At 40.6% G+C, this 23280-nt stretch overlaps 1 protein-coding gene across 1 annotated transcript in view; it reads right to left on the reverse strand.

The window, feature by feature from the left end:
- The window catches only part of AQP9 (aquaporin 9), a 45998-nt gene that overhangs the window by 15600 nt on the left and 7118 nt on the right, over window positions 1–23280 (reverse strand). The window contains exon 2 of the mRNA XM_070469227.1: window positions 4784–4910. Coding sequence (XP_070325328.1) covers window positions 4784–4910 — 127 coding nt within the window. The remainder of the gene's footprint in view (window positions 1–4783; window positions 4911–23280) is intronic.

Below are 23280 nucleotides of genomic sequence, written 5' to 3' on the forward strand. Positions count from 1 at the left end.
GTTTATTCTGAGGTGGTCACAACATCTGAATGGATTCTCTGTAGTTTCTTTGCCTAGACAATGTATATCTCACACACAGAAATAGAATAACATTTCCTTCACTCCAACCTAAACTCTGACTCAAGAAATCATTCTCTTTGATTCTTATCCATTTGCAAGTTCAGGCAGAGGGCTTGTTACAGGCTACTGCTATCCCCAGCTGACTTTGCTGTAGCAGCAACAACCACACATATTGAACACTTGCCAGGTGCTGTCATATGGGTAATTACACCATTTGATCCTCCTAAGAAAATGGTGAGATGGGTCCTACTCCAGTTTACTGGTGGGGAAACCGAGAAGTCAAGTAAAAGTTTATGGTCACATGGCTAATAAGTGGTAGGTCTTGGATTCAAATCCAAGCCTATTTGAACTCTAGGGCCTATGTTCTATGTTTTGACATTTCTAGGTTTTCTTTACCAAGTTTGTAAAGGTTTTCTCTGCCTTAGAAGGCAGGCAAAAAATTTTCAAAAGTCATCTTTGAACATATGGGCTTGATTCCTAGGGACGAAGGACACACATGTGAAGAGTACAGAAGATATTTAGTGTGTGTGTTGGGGGGATTAGAGTGACTGTCAGTGTAACCGCACTGAAATGTGGACCTCCAGGTTATGGAAATAGCTGTAAACAAAGCAGTGATAATGATGATGATGGTGATGATGACGATGACACTTTGCCATTTGACTCTACACAGAACCTACTGATAAGCTTGTTTTTGGAAGCCTCCCTCCTCTCATTGCCTCCAGGAAGAAAGTTGTGCTTCTCCTGAATCTCTAAGCCAAGGTGGACTTGCAGTGGGGAGGGATTCTGACTGCTGGCTAAACTATGAGCGCCCTGTCTTCACCTGACTCTGCCCCTTGGGTGCTCATATAAACAAGAAAATGTCAATACATCAAAGCACAGGTGACTTCCTGAAGACTTACACACGCGTCACCTGTTTTGTTTTGCTTTTAAATCTAAGAGAGTCATAATTCTGGAGGCTGGCAAGAGCATAGCTTACTAGGAAGCTGGAAACAGGGCTTAGAAGAGGGGACCACATAGGCCAGGGGAGAAGTTCCTGGAGCCAGCCCTGTTTCTCTTCTTCGAGAGGCCAGTTGGAGGGTCACCGCCACCCAGCCAGCCTGGAGGGATCCAATGTGAAAGGACGTGGGGACATAAGAAATCACCTCCAATCAAAAATATCTCCCCTGAGATGAGTCCACCAACAGGAGAGTTATTATTTAGCAAGCTCCTCTTCCAAAATAAAACTTGGTGTAGGTTTAAAGCATAAGAGATTTATGCTTTTAGTCTCTCAAAAGCACTCTGAGGCCAAAACTACTATTCACCTTGACCTTCACATACTATAAGGCATTTAATAGGTGTTCAAGATATGAAAGTTGGAGATGTAAATAGCCAGAGGGCTTTATTGAGATAACTCAGGCTGCAAAGATCTACAGAGGGAAAGCTGTTTGAGGGTCAGAGAGGGTGTGTCTGGGAGGGCACTTTGCAAAGCAGTGAGAGTTTCTCTTTGCAGAGATGCATGATCACTAGGCTCACCCTCACCTGAAAGACAAAACAGAGCAGCACTACAGAAGAAACAGGAGTGTTCAGCTGGAGAGGGCCACGCGCGTATCTTGGCTGTCAGAGTGGTTGTGATGGTCAGATTATTCACACAAAGACCCGGGGGGAGGGGGGTGGAACCAAAGCCCAGGAGGAGGTCTGAGATGAAAGTCTTACATGAGCAAGGTGATCCGGTTCAGGGTTCTGTCCTAGATGAGTCCCCTTCTCCCTGCCACCCACAGACAACTCTATGATGGAGATAATCCTACTATTTTAGCTCTCATTAAGCAATCTTACTTTTTTTCTGGAGATTTTTATTGCCTATAAAATGCTGCATCAGAAACAGCTGCCCTAGTCAAGGTACAAGTCAGCAGAGCAAATGCTGAGTGTGGCATGGTGCATAATCAAGACATTGTAAGATATTGCAATCTGATTGACCAGACTGGATTGCCAGATTCCTGGCAAGCTCACAAGGGGGCAGGGTAAGTGAGTCCAGTGCAGGGAAGTAACGCTTTCTGTTCCAAAACCAGAGGTCAGCTGACCTTCCCAGTCTGGACCACAAAGTGGGGTCCCATTTATGTTTATGCCTAATATACATTGGTTATTTTTGGAATTCCCAAAGAGGGCCTCACAAGTGTCCACAAACCAGTATGTTAGTTGCAACCACTATGAGAGAATCACCTCCCCCTCACCATCCCCCCCACCCCCCCACCCCCGGTATCTTCCTCTCCTATTCCCAGGCTGTTAGAGCCAATACTGAGTCTGCACTGATGTCATCTTTGGGCCAGTGTGTTATCTGTGCCTGTTTCCCCCAGTTCCCAGGGAACCTGAATAGCGCTTAGTTCCAAACAGAGATGGGAGATAAGCTCCCTTCCCCCAGCGCAACACTGCCATCCCAGGTGCCTCAGTGGCAAAGAATCCGCCCACCAACGCAGGAGACGTGGGTTCAGTCTCTGGGTCAGGAAGATCCTCTGGAGAAGGAAACGGCAACCCACTTCATATTCTTGCCTGGAGAATTCCATGGACAGAGGAGCCTGGCAGGCTATGGTCCATCTAGTTGCAAAGAGTTGGAGACGACCTAGCGACTAAACAACAGCAATAGCTGCCTTCTATTAGCCAGGCTCAGAGACTGTTCTCCTTGCATTTGGGGATCTCACAGTCTCTCCAAAACACATTGGACAACTCCCGAGCCTTGCTCAGAAACAGCGTTTGGTGAAAACAAGCCCCTCTGAGCACAGGGGCTTAACCAACCCTAGGCTAACGGCCAGATGGGAAGACCTCACACCATCTTTCACTCCCTCTTCTCCCTTCCTGCTGGTCTCTGCCCTTTTTCCTCCCATGATAACTCCAAATATATTAGTGTATGCAAACAGACATTGACAGCAGTGGTGGTGAAGTGTTAGCTACATTGGTAAGGTCTGGGACCAATTTATCCTAAGTAAATATTTGGTGATATTCAATTCAGGGAGTTAGGTAGGTGAAATACTGCCAAACCACATCTCCACCTTAAAAAAGTAGCTGAGAATATGCCTACATTTATATTGCATGGTTTGTGGAAACCACACTTGTCTGAATGTAGTTGGGAGGGCATGGCGGGGAGGGGAGGCAGTGGATCATTCTGCATGCTTGTTTGAAGCCAAGAAGGTATTCTGCCTCGGTGTCAAGGCCTGCACTGTCATCACGCCTTGGCCCATTCAGGGTGGCCCCCTGGTTATTTTTGCATCTCGGGTAGGCAGTAGAGTGCTGGGATCACAGCAAAGGCTCGGCACAAATTTTAACAGAAATACTGCTCCTACTTAACAAACCACATACATGGGAATCTGTAACCTGGATTGCCTTGGGATCTGTGTGTCCCTATGATATGGAGAGGCTGCCAGTCAGCAACTGATTGTTCCAAGCACCTAGTCCCCGGAGGTTTTGAGGGGGTCTGGGCGGTCATTCTTCAGCGCTACAACGGCAGTGCTTGGCACCAGTCCAGCCAGCTCACCTGCAGGACCCTCCCCTGGACCATCCTGCCCTGGACTGGACCTGTACATCACTGTCTAAACTGCTTTTCCCATGATAGATCATTGGAAGTGTTGTTTAGTAATAGGGACCTGTGCTTTGCTGGCTCGTGGACCTGGGCCAAATCTTTGATTTGCCTTTTTACCAGCTGTGGGATATCTGGCAATTAATTTAACCCCTTGGGGGCTTCCCAGATGACACAGTGGTAAAAATCCGTCTGCCATTGCAGGACACACAAGAGACACAGGTGCGATCCCTGGGTCGAGAAGATCTCTGGAGTAGGAAATGGCAACCCATTCCAGTATTCTTGTCTGGGCAATCCCATGGACAGAGGAGCCTGGTGGGCTATAGTCCATGGGGTTGGAAAGACATGACTGAGCACAAACCCAAAGCAAAAAGCAAAAATCCTCAGGGCTCCAGTTTTCTCTGTAGAATGGACAGCATACCTGCCTCAGAGTGCTGCTGTAGAAGAGGAGATAATACAGAATAGAAAGGAGATAGATTGTATGCATCACCCCATACAGTGTCCAGCACACTGGGGTTCCCTTCTTCCCTTATCACCAACAGTCTTAGCTTAGTGTTCTGAGTCCCCAAGACAAGGCTGCTGAAGCTTGTGCAACCCTCTGGGAAGTGGATCATTTCCACAGTTCCTTCCTAAGGTCCCAGGCTGCATTAAGTATCATTTCATTTTGCTTCTCAGAACCTCGAGAATCACTTTTAATTAGTCTACCACTCAGGGCAGGGTTGGACCAAGACCTGCTGACTAGCCCTGCACCTCCATGAAAGCACCAGCTACTTTGCAAATGGCCCAGGGCTCTCTGTGATTGCTCTGATAAAGGTTTAGGGAATTGCCTCTGTTGGAGTGATCTTCACAGGGCCCTTCGCAGAATATCTGGGAAGTGGTTTCAAGCGTGAGATGGAGCTTGTAAAAGAATGTATTGCCAGGTAAAGAATACCATTCAGTGGCTGGATGTAGGAATCAGTCAGTTCTGAGTTCCAGCCCTCATCTCTGTCTCTTGCTACAGGTTGCCACAGTGGCAAGTCACTTACCATTTATTTGCTGGCCATTTAAAATTGGTCATTTATAAAAATAGAGTCAAAGACATATTCTTGTAGGACTGCTGAGATCTGTAACAGCTAAGGTATGTAAAGCACCCAGAATATGGCTGAGTTAGTAGCAGTTGTCATTGTTTCTGGTACTTACCAGAGACACCTGCAGCCACATAAATGGCCATCACAACTGCCATTGGAAATCCAATATTGATAGTGATGACTCCTCCTAAGTGTCCTCGACTGAGAACAGCTTGGGCAACAGAACCACATCCAAGGACCTGGAATGAGAGGAAACTCAACAAGTGAGTGAAGATGGCCACCATCAAAGACAATGGGAAGCCACAGTAACAAGAAGCATTTTTCAAGCACATTCACAAACCAGGCTGCCACAGACCTCGCATAAATCCGCTTATAATCTTCCAACTGTGCACAGGTAGCAAAATGCTGGTCCCGAGGCTGCATCTGGATTATGGATGAGTTTTGTTAGGCCTTCACAGTGTTAAAATTTTTAATGAATCTATAAATTGAGTAATATGGTAATCATTTAATTTTACATAAATATCTAATCACTATGTTATAAAACTGAAACTATTAACATAATGTTGTATGTCAATTATACTTCAAAAAGAAAGGGCAAGAGGAAGGGAGGGTAGAAGGTGGGGGAAGAAAGGAACATTTGGTGAAGGAGGGTCATTGGGAAAGATGAAACAGTTGCATAAAGTTCGGTAGGAAAGCGACAGGACAATACACGACCATCAGCCATCCTCACACTGTGGTTTAAAGAGCCAGTGTGGTCCTGGAGGGATGTCTGGGGCTGTAGGATCATTGCTCTTGGATGTAGATCATTGTAGATCATTGCTCCTGCATGTCAAGTAGCCAAACTTTTTCTAGAATACAGATCACAGTTTGGGTTTCTTAAAGAAGAGCACCAATTGTAGGGAGGACTCTGCATCAAGTAGTGGATATGATTTGAGGGTATGTGAAAAAAGTTTTCAGAAACAAATGTATTCAAGGAACAAGAGATGAAGAACAGGAAGGCTCCTTATCAGGATGATAATAACCAACTACGGTGTCTCTTCACAAAAGGATGAGAAGGGAAGTCTGAACCTGAAATAAGAGAGGATGCACATCAACCATTTCCTGATAGTGACGAATTAATTCTAAATAGCTCCCTTGGGGCTCATTTGTGAAGTCCTTCAAAGAAATATGATTTACAAACAAGGGATGTTTAACACATATAGAATGGTTTTGTTTTACTCCTCCCTGAAAGCAGAGAAATTACCTAGATGATCTTTGAACACCCCCTCCAGTTCCTGATTCTAAGATATATCGACTTAACTCTAACTGCTAGACAGTAGGGAGAAGGAGGACCTGACATCTGGAGGGGTGCACCAGGGCTGCATATCACAGGCATGGGGCTGTCTTTGATGTTAATGACAGATTTGGCTCCAGACCCTATACTGAGAGCCAAGTTAAGTTGCATCAGGAACATGGTTCCCTTTCCCTTTTTAAGAAATGAAAAATTCCTCTGAGTCCATCTCACGGCCTACCAATTTCACCTAGACTTGACATTATTTTTTCTAGAATCCTTATCTGTTATAATAAATGTCAGAATTAAAACCACACTGCTGTCTTTCTTTTTAATTTAAGACCAATTAAATGCCCCAAGTACAACTTCCAAGCTAACTGTCATTTTGGCAGCTTCTTCTGAAAAGAGCAAAAAAACAAAGCAAAACATTCCCGACAGCTTAGAAGATCTGATTTAGACAACCAGGGGTAAGGAGAGACACATTCAGACACGGGCCAGTCCTGAGCAATTACCACTTTCCAAATAAGCTTCTTCCCTCTTTTATGGTGTGATATTCATGGACTTGTGATATTCTACAGGGGGCGTAAAAGCTTTAAAAGGTCTGAATGGACCTGGGGAGGCTTCTGGTCTGTCAAACTTCATTGTAATTAATACTGTCCTCTTCCACCCTAGAAGCTGAAATTGCTTTTTTTGTTCTTTTCTAGGGAGGATAACTGATGGCATCACCGACTCAATGGACATGAGTTTGAGCAAGCTCCAGGAGTTGGTGATAGACAGGGAAGCCTGGCGTGCTGCAGTTCATGGGGGTCACAAAGACTCAGACACTACTGAGCAACTGAGCAGAACTGAACTGAAGCTGTGCACGTCAGGAAATGAGCAGGAGGAGAAATAAACAAGGTAAGCACTGCAGTTTGCCTAGTCGGAGATTGCTGTTCAGACGATTTCAGCCCATGTTGACATCATTTCTTCCTAATTTCTAAATACTCTTACTATAGCCTGAAAAGTAATGAGGCAGACAAATAATTGCCTGCTAGTATCTTTTCTTGTCTGCTTCCTCTCTGCTCTATTCACAGCACCAGGGAAGTAGACCTTGGCTATCCTGACATTATCATACTCTGATCACTAGGGAATTGGTCACTCACCCTTGTTTCCTTCTTCTGAGTGCCCACTGTAATTTTCTGCTTTAAAAAAATGAGAGAACTGTCATTTATAGTATTGCTGATAGAATTTCCAACATGATTCCATGCTCTAACCATTAAGAACTGCCTTATTGTTCCTCTTCTTAGACACATAAAGAGCCATGCTGTCTCAATTTTTCTGGTCTTTGCTATCAAGAAATCTTTTTTGGATTCATCACCCTTTCATAGTCTTCTCACTAAACCTAGTCTTTTCTCTCTGTAATTCATTTGTACTGTCCCTACTGAACAATTTGTACTTAGTTGTTTTCCAAATGCCTGATCCTGATTTCCTTATCTAGAAAACAATTCTTTTGCATACCAACAGGGGATAGTATGCAACTCTGTTCTGTTTCCTTGGGTGGTGTGTTTCCCAAGCCTACCACCAGTCCTTCTGTGCCTGCCATCCACAGACCTCCAGTGTCTCTTCCACCTTCATGCCAGGATCCAGCACCTACTTTCTCCAGAAGACTTAGAAAATCACAAAACCATGTAGGGGAGGGAGGGTATTACAAATCCATGGATCTAGCCTTCACTGTGCTGCCCAAAATCCTCTTTCATATTCTCCCAACTGTTTCACCAACCTTCTCTGCTCTCATTAGCCCAAGGCACCCAATTCCCTTTCTGAAAATAATACCTCCTTTTACTTGACTCAGCACCTGTTAAGTGGCCTTGAAGATCAATGGCAATTCAGAACATCACATAAACATTGCGTTCCAGTTATTCAGTGATATGCAACTATTCCCAGATTTAGTGGTTTAAAATGGCAACGTTTATTTTGCTTGTGAATCTGTCATTTGGGCAAAGTTTGGTAGAGCATCTTATATCTACTCCAGTTGGTATCAAATGTGATGATTCAAAACTTGAAGGACTGGAATTGTCTGAAGGCTCACCTAGTCACATGCCTAGAGGTTGATGTTAGCAGGCAACTAATGCCTCACCTGGAATGGTGGCCAACACACCTACGCACAGCCTCTCTGTGGCTTAGCCAGGTTCCAGGGGGTGAGCATGGTATAGCCTCCAGAGCCTGCATTCTTAAACCCTGCATTATGCTACCTCTCAGCCATGACTGTGTTGCTTCTGAATTCGATAGCACACAAACTACAACATCCTAAATAACCATTGACCTGGCCCATGTTGGTTGCCTTTAGTGATAGGGAGCTTATTACCACATCAGGTAGCTTGTTCAATATATGCTTGGTGTCCAGTGGTTGGGGAGCCCTTCCTTACATGAAGCTGTAGTCTTTTATCCTGTAACTTGTGTTCATTAGCTCCTGGCTTAGTCTTGGGACCTCAGAGGAGAAGCATCTTTTACACACCAGGCATTCCACTAAGTGGAGGGAGCTAAAAGTCCTCCCTGAATTTTTTTCTGCTGAATGTTTGTCCCTTCATCTTGGATCCTTAGGGCTCCTCAGATCCCAGTGAGTCTCGCCTAGATAAGCTCAAGGTTGTTAGCACCTCTTTTAAAACACAGAGCCCATGAATGGGCACAATCCTCCCTTATTTTTTTGAAGCCTTTAAAAATGTTTTTTATTTAAGACTAAAATCCTATACAGATTCTCTTAGAGAATTCTCTTAATTCTTTAAATTCTCTCTTAGAGAGAATATGAGGCATATATAAAAATATAAAGAAAAAAACAATCACGATGCCTTTATCTATGAACAGACATTATAAAACTTTGGCTTATTTCTCCCCAGTAATTTAAAAAAATATTTATTTATTTAAGTATAATTGACCTACAACACTGTCAACAACAACAACTGACCCACATTGTCAGCTCCAGGTATACAACACAATGATTCATTATTTTCATGCACTACCATGATCTCTGCAAGTCTGGTTGCCATCTGTCACTATACAAATTTGTTACAATATTCCTGACTATGTTCCCCATGCTGTACTTTTCATTCCTGTGACTCATTTCTTTTAAACGTGAACTTTGTACTCTTTAATTTCCCTCTCCTATTTCACTCATCCCTCCTCTGCACTCCCCTTTTGCAACCACTTGTTTGCTCTCTATATCCTTGAGTCTGTTTCTATTTGTTATGTTTGTTCATTTATTTTGATTTTATATTCTCTGTTTGACTTATTTTACCTAGCATAATACCCTTGAGGTCCAGCCATATTGCCACAAATTGCACAATTTCATTCTTTTCTTACGGTGGTGTAGTATTCCATTGCATAGACATACCATATCTTCTTTATTCATTAATCTATTGATGGACTCTTAGGTTGTTCCTATATTTTGGCTATTGTAATTAGTATTGCAGTGAACATAGGAGTGCATATAACTTTTCAAATTGGTGTTTATTTCCTTTGGCTAAATACCCAGGAATGGAACTGCTGGATCATGTGGTAGTTCTATTTTTAATTTTTTGGGAAACACCCATCCTGTTTTCTATAGTGGCTGCACCAATTTACATTCCCATGAATAGTGCATGAAGGTTCCCTTTTCTCCACATCCTTGCCAACACTTGTTATTTGCTGTCTTTTTGATGATAACCATTCTCACAGGTGTGAGACACCTCACTGTGGTTTTGATTTTCATTTTCCTGATGATTAATGATGTTGACTATCTTTTCATGTGTCTGATGACCTTGTCTTCTTTGGAAAAATGTCTCTTCAGGTCCTATACACATTTAAAAATTGTTATTTATTTTTTATTGAAGAATAATTGCTTTACAGAATTTTGTTGTTTTCTGTCATACCTCAACACACATTTATTTTTTGATGATGAGTTGTATGATTTCTTTGCCTATTGGGGATATAAACCCCCTATCAGATATATTGTTTGCAAATATTTTCTATTTTGTAGACAATCCTCCCTTGTTTGTACATCATATTATGCCATCATACTATGACACGGTAATTAATTATATACCTTCTGTTCATTGCTTCTATTGCCATCTAGTGGGTCACTTAACCACAGGATGTAATTCAACTATTCACATATTAATGCCTGGTTTTCCCAATTTTATAAGACTCAGGATCATGTAATGAACTTCTTTGACTTTGTAACAGCATCTAGTATATTGGAGGTAATTAAATAACCAGATCCTAGGTGTTATTTCCAGTTATGACACTTGGTGTCTGTGTAAATGAACATGTTGCTTCTCAGTCTCAGCTTGCTCATCTATTAAAAAATAACACCTGCTTGCCTTGTTTCATAAAATTGTTCAGCAAAGGTTCAAATGAGGCAACCTTAATGAAGGCACTATTTAAACAACAAAGGACAATAATAGGTGAAGGATATTATTGCCTTTAGTATAAACTCAAAAGCAAAATCCCAATTCAAGGTGAATACATTCAGGCAAAGGGACTCATGGACTTAACCCCTAACTCACTGCCTGGCAATAAAAATGGGAGAGAAAACATATCTATGACCGAAATTATAAATAGCTGTTATTTTATTCCAAACATGAGATCAAAATTTGCGGAAAAAAGAAAAGTGGGAAAATGACAAGAACTTCAAGGTGTTCTGTGTATTTGTGATTAATCTCCAAAATGAGGTCATTTCATAGTGGGCAAGATTTTAGTGCTTTTGGTAGTAAAACAAGACTAGAAAAGAGGAGGGGGGTAAATACCATAGCTCTCAGGATCTGTGCATGGCAGGAATGGGAGAAAGCATTTCATTGGAAAAAGAAGAAAGACATTTGAAAGGCAGAACTGCTATAAAAGATTGGTGGGTGAGGTACCCTCAGCCCTTCTCAGTCACTAAAGCCACGTCTTTAGTGTTCTGGAATTTTTTTTGGTACTCTTTCCTCATCTCTCTCTTCACCCACGGTCAGTTATTTCCATATCTCATCTGTGGGCTTCTGTGGCGCCTTCTGTGTGTTCTGACCTGTGTCCCCAGCTTCAGTATCTCCCCACTCAGCTGCCGTGCCAGATGAAGCACACCTTGCACACTGTCCCACGCCCATTGCTCAGGAAGCATTAGCACCAACGCCTCAGCCTGGCTCTCAGGGCTCTCCGGGCCATGCCTCATGATCCCCAGCCCAGTGTACTCCCCAGAATAAATCTCTCCATCAGCCAGGCTGGCAACCCATTCACTTTGAGTCCTTCGAACTTGACGCTCATTTCCACCTCTGCACACCTGCTCATGCCATCCCTTCCAGCACAATATCTTTTCTGCATTTTCCCCAGCCCAAACCAGTCTATTCCTAACACTGAGCTAAAATGCTACCTTTTCTGTAGGGCTTTCTCTGGCAGCTGAAGCCCACAAAGACCTCTCCTGCTTATTTCATCATGTCTTTACAATGTCATTTTATGTTATCCCCGCCTTGCCTTGTGACACTCCACCAAGATCATAATGCCCACCAGGTCACTTGTGCTTCTTTATATTCTGTGCTCAAACAATATTTATAAAAGATAGTAAAATATCTAACCATAAATGGGAAGAAAAAATCCTGCCTAAAATGTTTTTTCTTTCCTTTTTAACATATTTATTTATTTGGCTGGGGTGGGTCTTAGTTGCAGCATGTGGAGTCTTCATTTTGTCATGTAAGATCTTTTGTTGCGGCACAAGGACTGTCTGGTCGCAGCACGTGCGCACCAGGGCATGCAGGCTCAGTAGTTGCAGGTGCATGAGCTTAGTTACTCTGTGGCATGTGGGATCTTAGTTCCCTGACCAGGGATCCAACCCGAGTCCCCTGCATTGCAAGGTATATTCTCAACCACTGGACCACCTGGGAAGCTCCAAAACGCCTTTTCAAGAGAAAAAGTTAGTTTGGGGGCACGATGTAAACAGTGGGAGGTGCAATTTCTGAGACATACCTCTTGAGACTGTTGGAAAGTTCCCAACTGAGCCATGAATCCTATGACAGGCTGACTTCTGGACACAATGTGAAACCTCACATGATTAAGTGATTACCATAAACTGAAATGCTAGAGGTGAGGACAAAGATTCATGAGTCCACAGATTTTATTTCACGTGACCCTTCTCAAATCTCCTTTGTATCTACTACTTCCTTCGAAGTGTTAACCAAGACAGTCCTAGCACAGAGAACACAGTGTGTAACAGACACCCGGAATATTTGCTTGACACGTAAAAGCTGAGCCCTCTCAGAAAAGCGGTTGGTGAAGGTTGATGATTCCTTAGTAAAATGTTGGCAGGTGCATGTACTCTGGGGCCAGGGATTACTGGGGAATTTTGTAGTTATCACAAGTGATCTGTGATTCACTGTGCACATCAGCATTGTCCAAAGAAGGAAAAAATGAACATGTCTTGTATCTTCAAGGTGTTTTTGCCTGTTTGTGGTTACTCTCCAAAGATGGGTCATTTCACAGTTGACAAGGCTTTAGTGTTTGGATGTCTAGTGGTTAGGACTCGATGCTTTCTCTGCTGGGGCTCAGGTTTAATCCCTGGTCGGGGAACTGAGATCCTGCAAGCTGCATGACGTGGCCGAAAGAACAAAAACAAGAAAACAACAACAAAGAAAAAAAGAAGAAGAAGAAAAGAGAAGGGGTGAATACTATTGCTGTCAGGGTCTTTGCAGGGCAGGAGTAGGAGAAAGGATTTCAGTGGAAAAGGAAGAAAGACATTTGAAAGGCAGAATTCCTACAAAAGCCCGATTGGTGAGTGAGGTAACCCCAGTCATTCCCAGTCACCCAGGTCATACCTTCTGGAATCTTGTGTTTCAGTATTTTCAGAATTAATGGATACTAAAAAACAGTTTCTATCCTGTAGAGTTCCTGAAAATATCCAAGGTTGAAAGAAACTCCTTGGGAAACATTGTCATGGAATTTGTAGTAAAGGCTGAATGAAATATTGCCTATCTTTACTGACCTGTTTAGGGTTATGTGAGTAAAAGAATACAAATGCCAGCTTCCATCTATTTGATGTGCGCTGTGTGCCAGTTCTATGCCAAGGGCTGTAATACAGGTACAGTATTATTTCATCATCATTCATTAACTTACGATCCCTCTGAAAGGGAAGTATTATTATCTCCGTTTTATTGATGAGGAAATTGAAGCTGGGAAAGGCCAAGCAATTTTCCCAATGTTACATCATAAAAGGAAAGAAGACAGAACCAGGGTTTTATTGCAGGCCTGTCTTAGAGGACTGTGCTCCTAACCATTACATATTGGACAGAGCCAAAGGTCATCAGAAGCAAGCAAGGTCCCCAAGAATTCACAGAAAGTTTCAGGGAGGACACTGGGTTTTCCACAGGAGGTAAGATGGGAATATCAGTTTTCCTATCTGCATACTGAGAATAAAGACTGTCTGGGAATGTGGAAGGCTTTGGAGGCAGCAGCCATCTATTACCAAACCACCCAGTATTAAAGGCCTCCCTGTAGACCAGATACAGTCTGAGAAGAAAGTACTGAGGTTGAAACTCATTTGGAAGCCTCCTCATAGAGCCTGCTCTTTGTGACAAGACAAGTAGCTTTTCTGGTGACAACATATGTGGTCACTCTGGTTCTGAAAAACACCAACACTTGTACTTTATTGCTGAAGCTGCCCATGACCTGGAGAAAAATCCTTTTTAGCCCCATTTCCCTTCCTTTCTCAGAGATCAGTGAGACATGTTGGTGATTAAGTGCAACTTTTTCAGTTCGTGCACAACCTATTTTTTTGATTCCTGTTTGCCTGATTTTTAACTCCCCTTTGAGAGAGAGCTTCCACTAGATGACCAAGTGCTCACCAGGGAACCTTAGACCTGAAGGCAGAGTGAAACCTTTCCCTCTCTTGTTTTCTTTTGCTTGCTTCTGTCCTCATAGTGTCTCCCTGTCTTTTAGTCATCAGCTGAAGACACACTCCTCCCCCGGATGCTGACCAAACCTGTCTACTCCCAGCTGAGAGAAAGGTGGAGTGGGCCTTTTCCATACTTACAAGCCACACCCATGAACCACGTGGATTTCTGGTGGAGCTGGCCAACATTTAGGGCACTTATTTAGCATTCACACCTATCACAACAGCAAGACTCAAGAAGTCAAACAATTCCACCTCTCTGTCCAGACCCCATGTGCCCCTTTAATACCTTTTACTGAATCAGAGCCAAAGAACTAAGCCAGGTGACCATTCTAAAGGGCTCTAGTACCTTCAGAGCACACCTGGCTAGTGTTTTATTGTGCTTTTAAAAACTTGTCTAAGAAGCCGGTGTCCTCCAGTTTGTGCCCACTGTGGGCAGCAGCAATGTGACACAAGAACAGGAATCATGTATGACTGTTCACCTTATACTGCTGCAAGTATTCCTGGAAATAGGTAAGGAATATATTTTGAATGAAGAATATTCTTCAGTAGGTAATTTGTCATAAGATGATATAAATATTCATAGAACAGAAGTCAGCATTAAAAGAACATATCTGTGGCAACACATATTTAAGTAAACTGATTTGTTTTATGGGTAGGTGGGTGAGTGTATGTGTTTTTATCAGATTTGTATACATACACTCCTCATACCTACATATATATATACATATATATATGATATAAATAATCTCATTTAATCCCAATAAAAACCTAAGGGGGAATAAAACTGAAACCTTAAGCCAAAAAAATTATGTAATTTACCCAAGGACTTACAGCTAGTGAAAATATCTTTTTGAATCCCAAATTAACATTTCCATCCAAAGTTGATGTTCCTTCACTTACATGAACAGCCCTTGACTGTACCTGAGCCAAATAAGTCATTTGTCCAGATTTGTATTTCACAAGTCTGTCTTTCAAAAAATCAAATTGCTGTGTAGCACAAGGAGCCCAGCCTGGTGCCTCTATGATGACCTGGAGGGATGGGAGGGGGGAGGAGAGGGAGGAGAGGGAGGGAGGGGATGTACGTATAATTATGGCTGATTTGCATTGCTATATGGCAGAAATCAACACAACATTGTAAAAATTTTAAATAAATATATATATTTAAGTTAAAAAATAGAAAAAAAGAAACGCAAAAAAGAAAAAAAAATCAAACGGTAGGAAACAAAGATCTCCGAATCTAGAAATACCTTTCATTAAGATTTGGTATTCACTTTTCTTCATCTATTCCTCTCTGTTCATGTACATTTAAAAATTCTAAGTGCCATGCATGCTTCCTGGTGTAGGAGGGATGCAAAAAACCAGACACAGGGCCTCTCAAAGCTCACAGAACGATAGGAGAGGTAGGAGCTGGGAACGGGTAAGGATCATGAAAACTGTATGAGGTGATGCACTGTCCTTTTATGTTACAAGCTTGTTACTCATGAATGGTGTGAATATTCATACCTAGGGAAAGTGCACATGGGGATGTAGTTTGGTAAACCTAACTAGATGATAGAAATTTTCACATTTAAGTCTCCCCACATTTTTTAATTACTTGATCAATACCCCAAATTATTGAGCCACCTGACATTAACTCTGAGATATATTAATATATCATGTGAACGTATAACAGATTGGTCTCATGGAAAACTTGACTATGATAATATAAGATCAAGATTTATCTTTTGATATTGCCAGAAATAAAATGATTTTTACACTATTGCCTCAACTAATTTTGCCAGGGGGTAGGATGGGAAGAGAAAAGGAACACAGTCTTGCATGTAGGACTTAGATTTCTATTAGCCAATCCTCTTGTAAACAGGTAATATCAGACAGCAGGCTTAGACTCTCAACAATCTCTCTATCTGTGCTTTCCTGGTGAGAATGTTTTGTCTTTGTAGAATGTGGTTCAGGACACCTTCAGAGCAGAGTCACAAACTAGTGGGCCATGGTTGAAGACTGCCTTTAAGTAGGATTGACTCAAAGATGTGTTTTGTTTGGCCCACTTGATGATTTTTAGAAATTGCTGCCAGTATATAAAAATAGAAAAATTCACATAGAACTCTGGATTTCTGATCATTCTTGCAAAACTATAATATTTGATGAAGCTTTACCTCATTCCTGCTTAGACACAGTGGAGATGGTCTGAGTGGCAAACGAGATGCCCCCTAAGACATGGTGTACACTGCCCACTTTCTCCCTAACTCCACCAGGCCTTCACTCAGATATCTTACCGGTCTGGTTTCAATAAGCTCTGGGGCTGTTGAGTACCATCTTAAATCCTAGGAATAGAAACCCACTTAGATTTTGGGGCTTGTAATTTTCTGGCCCCAAGGACACTATGGTGATAGCAAACCTGGCCTGAGATGCAAGACAGCCTCCCATTTCCTGGAGGAAGGATCTGTGGCCACCTTCAAATGAAGGACTAACTATGGGTAAAACTTTATCTAAGTAGGTTAAGGAATAGGAAGACCAAAAAACACAGTCCTATTCTTGAGAAGAAAGTCATTTTGGGGGCTTGCCAGAGTGTCTCCTCTCTCTGTAAGCTTTCTGTCTTCTGTCCCTGGAGAGGAGGAAGAATAAATCCCCACCTGTCAGGACCCTGGTCTCGGCAAACCTTGGCGCTCCAGCCTGTGCTGTAGGTGTCTGTTACCAGAAGTCCCACATCCTACTCAATCTGTCTATATATTAATATACCTATTTATTTTATGTGACTTTGTCTATTGGAACATGTAATAATAATAGTAACAACAGCAGAAACAAATACTGCTTATTGAGTATAATAGCATATATTAGCCCATTAATTCTCACAAGGACCCAATGAGTCCAACTCCTTTTATTGTCTCCACTTTACATATAAGGAAACAAAGTTTAGAGAGATTAAGAGGTCAAGAGAATTTCTCACATTCATAGAGGCAGCAAATGATAAGGTCCAGGTTTGATTGTACTTAATTTTGGCCACTGGATGGGTGAATGAACAAGCATTTACAGCATGTATACAATGGACAAAGTATATCACTTCTATTACTTCCATAATAGAAGCTCCAATACTTTGGCCACCTGATGCGAAGAACTGACTCATTGGAAAAGACCCTGATGCCGGGAAAGATTGAAGGTCAAAGGAGAAGGGGGCAACAGAGTATGAGATGGTTGGATGGCATCACTGACTCAGTGGACATGAGTTTGAGCAAACTCTGGGAGATAGTGAAGGACAGGGAAGCCTGGCATGCTATAGTCCATGGGGTTGCAAAGAGTTGGACATAACTTAGTGACTGAACAACATTCCTCCCAATATTAAATCCCCATTTAAAAAGTGAAAAACTGCATGACTTAACAAAAAATCCTATTGCTAACAAGTGGCAGAATCTGAATCTGGAAACAACTTCTCTGATTCCCAGTCCTGTGTTTCTCCTGGGACAACTGCTGCTGTCTCTTTGGGGTTACTTGACTTCTTTATTAGGACAGAATGCCTCTTTATGCACGGCTTTCCAGTTGGTTAGATTTCCAATTGGAAAATAAAACTTTCTCACTCATAACAAAAACAGTCACAAAGAACTTAGACTGAAATCTGGACATTCTGGTTAAAAATAAAGTATTGGGTGGCATGTAACCTGAGATAATATCAGAACACGATCAATCACCTGTAAGAACCAGCTGTACTTCAAAAGAGATGATTTTAAGGCAGGCTCATAAAAAGAGAGGAATCTGAGATTTGAGAACCAAGTGAATGGGCAAATGGCCAATCTTAACAGCACTCTGAGTAGAAGAGTACCCAGAACCAACACAGATCTCAGAAATGAGAGGTGGCTAAACTCCACTATTTCCACTAAGCTGAAAAGAATAGTGACCTCCTTTTCTGATCTGCACCCAGTCACTCATTTCCTCAGCTCACCCCAAATAATGCCAGAATAGGGGTCACAATAAGAAACTAATGAATAATTTGTTAAGGTGTGTGTGTGTTCATATCAGGATAACTGTGGGGCTGAGTGTGCTGGGTATGGATGGGAGGTTGCTGAGGACAACTCTCACTTCATTCGGAGTGGCCAACAATGTCAAGTATATTTCAGGTCACTCTCAATCTGGAAGATCCTTGAAGATGGAAGGGTTTAGAGCGCTGATTTGTTTCTTAGGTTCATTCCAGAGCTTGCAGTTCCTAAAGTATGTTCCACGGGTCATCAGTTCCATGAGATGCTCCTCACAAAATGGGGGTTGTCACCAAGTTAGTCTTGGGACAGCTGTACATTCTAGTCCCCTCTTAGAGATTTACAGTGAAGTTTAAAGGCTTTGATAATTCCTACAGTTGAAAAAACTGCTTAGCTTGGTTTATCCCAGTGTTTCCAAAGTGTATTTGGGAAGGACAGCATTTTCTTTCACGTAGCTCTTGTGTGCATTTTACAGAACTAGTGTTCTTCAGAATACAGTTTGAGCAACTCCCTAAGTCACTTGGAAAAGGTAAATTCCGCTGAGTGAGCTCTTTTATGGGGAGCAGAGAAGTGAAGAAAATATTCATGAACATGTAGAAAATTTTCAGTTATAAAGGGCATATGATAAAATATGAGAATTAGTCTCCTCACTCAAAATTTCATATTTTATTCTCTATAGGTAACTAATAGCAATATTTTCTGGTGTGTATCCTGTTAAATGAGTATAAACATTTATACAAATGGGAATATCTTCTACCTGCTTTTTCATTTTAAAAGCTTAGTGAGTCTTTCTATATCAGCATATGAACATTGGCCTCATTATCTTTAACAGCTGCATAAGAGTCCATTACAGCAATACACTCCAATTTCTTTAAACTACTTGTTGATAGAGGCATAGGATTTAGGGGGAGGTTTCCTGCAAAAAAAGAGATTAAGCCATGTAGACTTATTCTAGGATGAGGACTAAGTCCTCAGGTCTTTTTTGGTCTTGATTGACTATCCCCGTCGTGTAGCTTAGAGTGTATCAGCCCATCTATCAAGATGGCTAGGAGGGTGGGGTGCACATTTTGCTGGCATATTTACTTTTAAAGCATTTGCTTTGCTTTGCAGGGTCAGTGAACTTCGTAATCCTACCTCAGACATGAAATAAGGTGCCCACTTGATGCATAAAGTCACTGCTGGGTGCTTTTACATCTTGATTGATTCTGTGGATTGTGATCTCATTTCTATGAGGCTTCCCTCCCTCATAGTCCTCACATTATGAGTCCTCTGCATCACAAGGCAGATAAATGAGGAGCCAGCTTCTGCTCTCATCCCACATTCTCCTTTCTTGTCAAGTAATGAGAGCATGTTGCAACAAACTTTGTCACTAAAAACTAAGCAGCTCCACTTCTGGAAAGTAAAAAACGAAAACACTTCCCTTTCAAAAGTAATGAAAATAGCAAGTTTTCTGGGACAAAATTAAAACTCAGGGATCACAGAGTTTCTTTTTGGCAGAATCAAATGTGGTTTTATGAGTCTGCAGCCCTAAGATCAGTGACTCAGAACAGTCTTTTCTCCCCAGGTCCTTTGGAACTCTGAAATTTCCCAAGTTAATCTGGCCCTTCATGTTCACTGCTGCTAAGGGGAAGACTGCAGGGAAGTCTTTCTTCAGCTGATACTGACTCAGAGTCTAAGGATTTGAAGAGATTCAGCCTCATTTGCAGAAAGCATAGGGTTTCCCCCCTGACCTGCCTCTGAAGAAATCTGTATGCAGGTCAGGAAGCAACAGTTAGAGCTGGACATGGAACAACAGACTGGTTCCAAACAGGGAAAGGAGTCCCTCAAGGCTGTATATTGTCACCCTGCTTATTTAACTTATATGCCAAGTACATCATGAGAAATGCTGGGCTGGATGAAGCACAAGCTATAATCAAGATTGCCAGGGGAAATATCAATAATCTCAGATATGCAGATGACACCACCCTTATGTCAGAAAGCAAAGAACTAAAGAGGCTCTTGATGAAAGCAAAGAGGAGAATGAAAAAGTTGGCTTCAAACTCAACATTCAGAAAACTAAGATCATGGCGTCTGGTCCCATCACTTCATGGCAAATAGATGGGGAAACAATGGAAACAGTGACAGACATTATTTTTCAGGGCTTCAAAATCACTGGAGATGGTGACTGCAGCCATGAAATTAAAAGACGCTTGCTCCTTGGAAGAAAAGCTATGACCAACCTAGACAGCATATTAAAAAGCAGAGACATTACTTTGCCAACAAAGGTCCATCTACTCAAAGCTATGGTTTTTCCAGTAGTCATGTATGGATGTGAGAGTTGGACTATAAAGAAAGCTGAGCACCAAAGGATTGATGCTTTTGAACTGTGGTGTTGGAGAAGACTCTTGAGAGTCCCTTGGACTGCAAGGAGATCCAACCAGTCCATCCTAAAGGAAATCAGTCCTGAATATTCATTGGAAGGACTGATGCTGAAGCTGAAACTCCAGTACATTGGCCACATAATGCAAAGAACTGACTCATCTGAAAAGACCCTGATTCTGGGCAAGATTGAAGATGGGAGAAGAGGCCGATAGAGAATGAGGTGGTTGGATGGCATCACCGACTCAATGGACGTGAGTTTGAGTAAACTCCAGTAGATGGTGATGGACAGGGAGGCCTGGTATGCTGCAGTCCATGGGGTTGCAAAGAGTTGGACATGACTGAGTGACTGAACTGAATTGAACTGAATTGATAGGGTTTCCTAGTCACTCATGGTCACATATTCCAGGTGGGAGAAAGGGAGCAGAGAGCTCTTCACCACTGAACCCACACTCATCAGCCTTCTGTTTTTCAGTTTTCCACCTTATGGTAATCATTTCTGGTTGGTGATATACCTGGGCAACCTAGCAGGAGCAAATGCACACCTGTTCTGGGAGAGCAAAGCCACAATTTGGGCCTTAAAGATTTCCCACACTGAAGAGTAAACCTTAAAGAGCTTACAATACAAATTCACAAAACACTAAAGGAAATGATTCTTTGTGAGTGAAGCAGTGGATAAAATACACAGGATGATTACCAACTCCAAAACTTGATATGAAATACTATAAAATACTGTAAATGTGTTAGACTTCAGTTAAACAGATTAAAAAAATAAACACATAAGGAGAGAAAATAAAAACAATGAAGTATAAGAACCAAATAGAATTTCTAGAAATGAAAACATATTAAGGAAACTGAAGACTTAATAAGCATATTAAACAAAAGACTAGATATAACTGGATAGGGAATTAGTGAATCAGCAGACAGATTTGAGAGCATTACACAAAATTCATCATGGAGAGGTTTAGATGGATTTGTCAAAGTAGTTGGGAGAGGTAATGAAAAAGTGAGAGCATCAAGCATCTATACAAGTTTAATAGGAATTCTGAAAGAAAAAAATAGAGTCTGGAGGAGAGAAAAGATGATAAAGCTGAGAATTTTCCAGAATTGGTGAAAATTGCAAATCTTTAAATTGAAGATTAACAATGAATCCTGGGCACTACAAAAAAAAAAAAAAAATTCGTTCCCAGTCATATTATAGTGAAGTTTCAAGAGAAAAGGGGAAATTTGTAATAGTAGTCAGAGAAATGCAGATTATTAAAGACAAAAATTAGACCAATAATAGACTTGTCAATAGCAATAATAAAGATACTGAGATAATACCTGCAAATTGCTAAACAAAACCAATCATCAACCTAAAACTTATCAGCTAATTTATCATTGAAGCTTGAGAGTAAAATAAAGACATAGACAAACAAAGACTACCCTTCCTGAAAAATTTCCTTAAGAAAGCTTTTTTTTTTTTAACTGCCAGCACCTGAAAGAAAATAAAGGGTGAATGCAGTAATGATTAACAAATAAACTGGCAATTGATAGTAAATTCAAATAAGTATTCACTATTCAAAACACTAATATTAAGCACAATGAGTATAATATTAGATAATAATGCCATAAGATGGAATAGTTGATTACAATTAGGCTTTTAAAACATTTTTGTGTTGTTCAGAAGGAAAGAGATCTTAATTCATTTTAAAGTTTGTTAGTGCACTAATACATTTTTTTAAATGTAAAGATAAGTACTTAAAGAATAGAACGAGTAAGCAGAGGAGAAAAGGGAGAAATAAAGAAAGCTGATTGGAGAATCAACTCAATAGGAGAATATAAGAAATGTCAAAGTAGAAGCCAAGTGGAAAAAATAGAAACCACATTAAATATTAAAGAACAAAATGCATATATGTGTATAATTGAGTCATTTTGCTATATAGCAGAGATTAGCACATTATAAATCAAAACACTTCAATGAAAAATAAATAAAAATTAAAGGGCATCACCACAGAGACTTTTAAAAGCTTGAAGCCAATATTGTGAAAAATCATTTCAAAATTACTGCTTTCACTATATTAATTTTGGAAGTATTAAAAAATTTTAAAAACTACATTTGAAAACAGAAATAAAGCACAGTTCTCTGGAAAAAGTAAATTGCCAAAGTAGAATTAGTAACAGAAAATCTAAATGAAACATAGCTTTAGAGAAATCTACTTTCAAGCATCTCTCTTTCTTTTTCAGTTCACATGCTAAGTAATCTTTAATGAACTGATAATCCTCATTTTATACAAAGTGTTCCAGAAAACAAAAAGGGAAAAAATTCCAATATATTTCATGAAGTTAATATGCTGCTGGTAATAAAAGTAGACAGGATAATATAATAATTGAAATTATAGTCCAGATCCTTAATAAAACATTGCAAACTAAATGCTGTGATTAGGTGGGAATTAATCTCAGGAATGTAAGGATGATTTAACACTAAAAATATTTATCAATGTAATTTTCTTTATCAACAGATAAGAACAGAAACCCATGTGGTTATCTCAATAGATGTAGAATTGTATTTTTTAAAAAATTCAACAATTGTTCCTAATCGGAGTTTTAGTAAATGAGAAAGAGATAGGAATTTCCTTTCTCAGATCAAGAATGTCTACTCAAAACCAACAGAAACTGTTGTTTAATGGTAAAATATAAGAAGTAGATTTTTAAAAGTTGGGGATAGAACAAATATGATACAATTATAGCTTCTAGTAACATTGAACAAGAGGTTTTCATTATAAGAAGAAGAAGAAATTAAATATTTAAGGACTAAAAAGAAAGAAAATTAAAAACTCCCATATTCTCAGAGAAAAAGGTATTATCTATGTCAGTACAGTCCAATAGAACATTTTTCAATGAGTGAAAAGTTCTGTTATTGTATCTCTGCTGTCCGATATGGTAGTCAATAGTCATATATGGTTCTTGAGCACATAAAATAGAACTAGGAAGGGTGGAAACTAAACTTCTTATTTTATTTAAGATTAATTTTAATTTAAGTAGCCACATATGGGTAGTGGCACTCAAATTTGACAGCCTTGAACTATACAGAATATCTAAGACAATCTTAGACTTATTTGAATTAATAAGAGAATGACCAAGTTTGCTGAATGCAAAATCAATATATA

The sequence above is a fragment of the Odocoileus virginianus genome, chromosome 6, assembly GCF_023699985.2.
Source record: "Odocoileus virginianus isolate 20LAN1187 ecotype Illinois chromosome 6, Ovbor_1.2, whole genome shotgun sequence".
Taxonomy (NCBI): domain Eukaryota; kingdom Metazoa; phylum Chordata; class Mammalia; order Artiodactyla; family Cervidae; genus Odocoileus; species Odocoileus virginianus.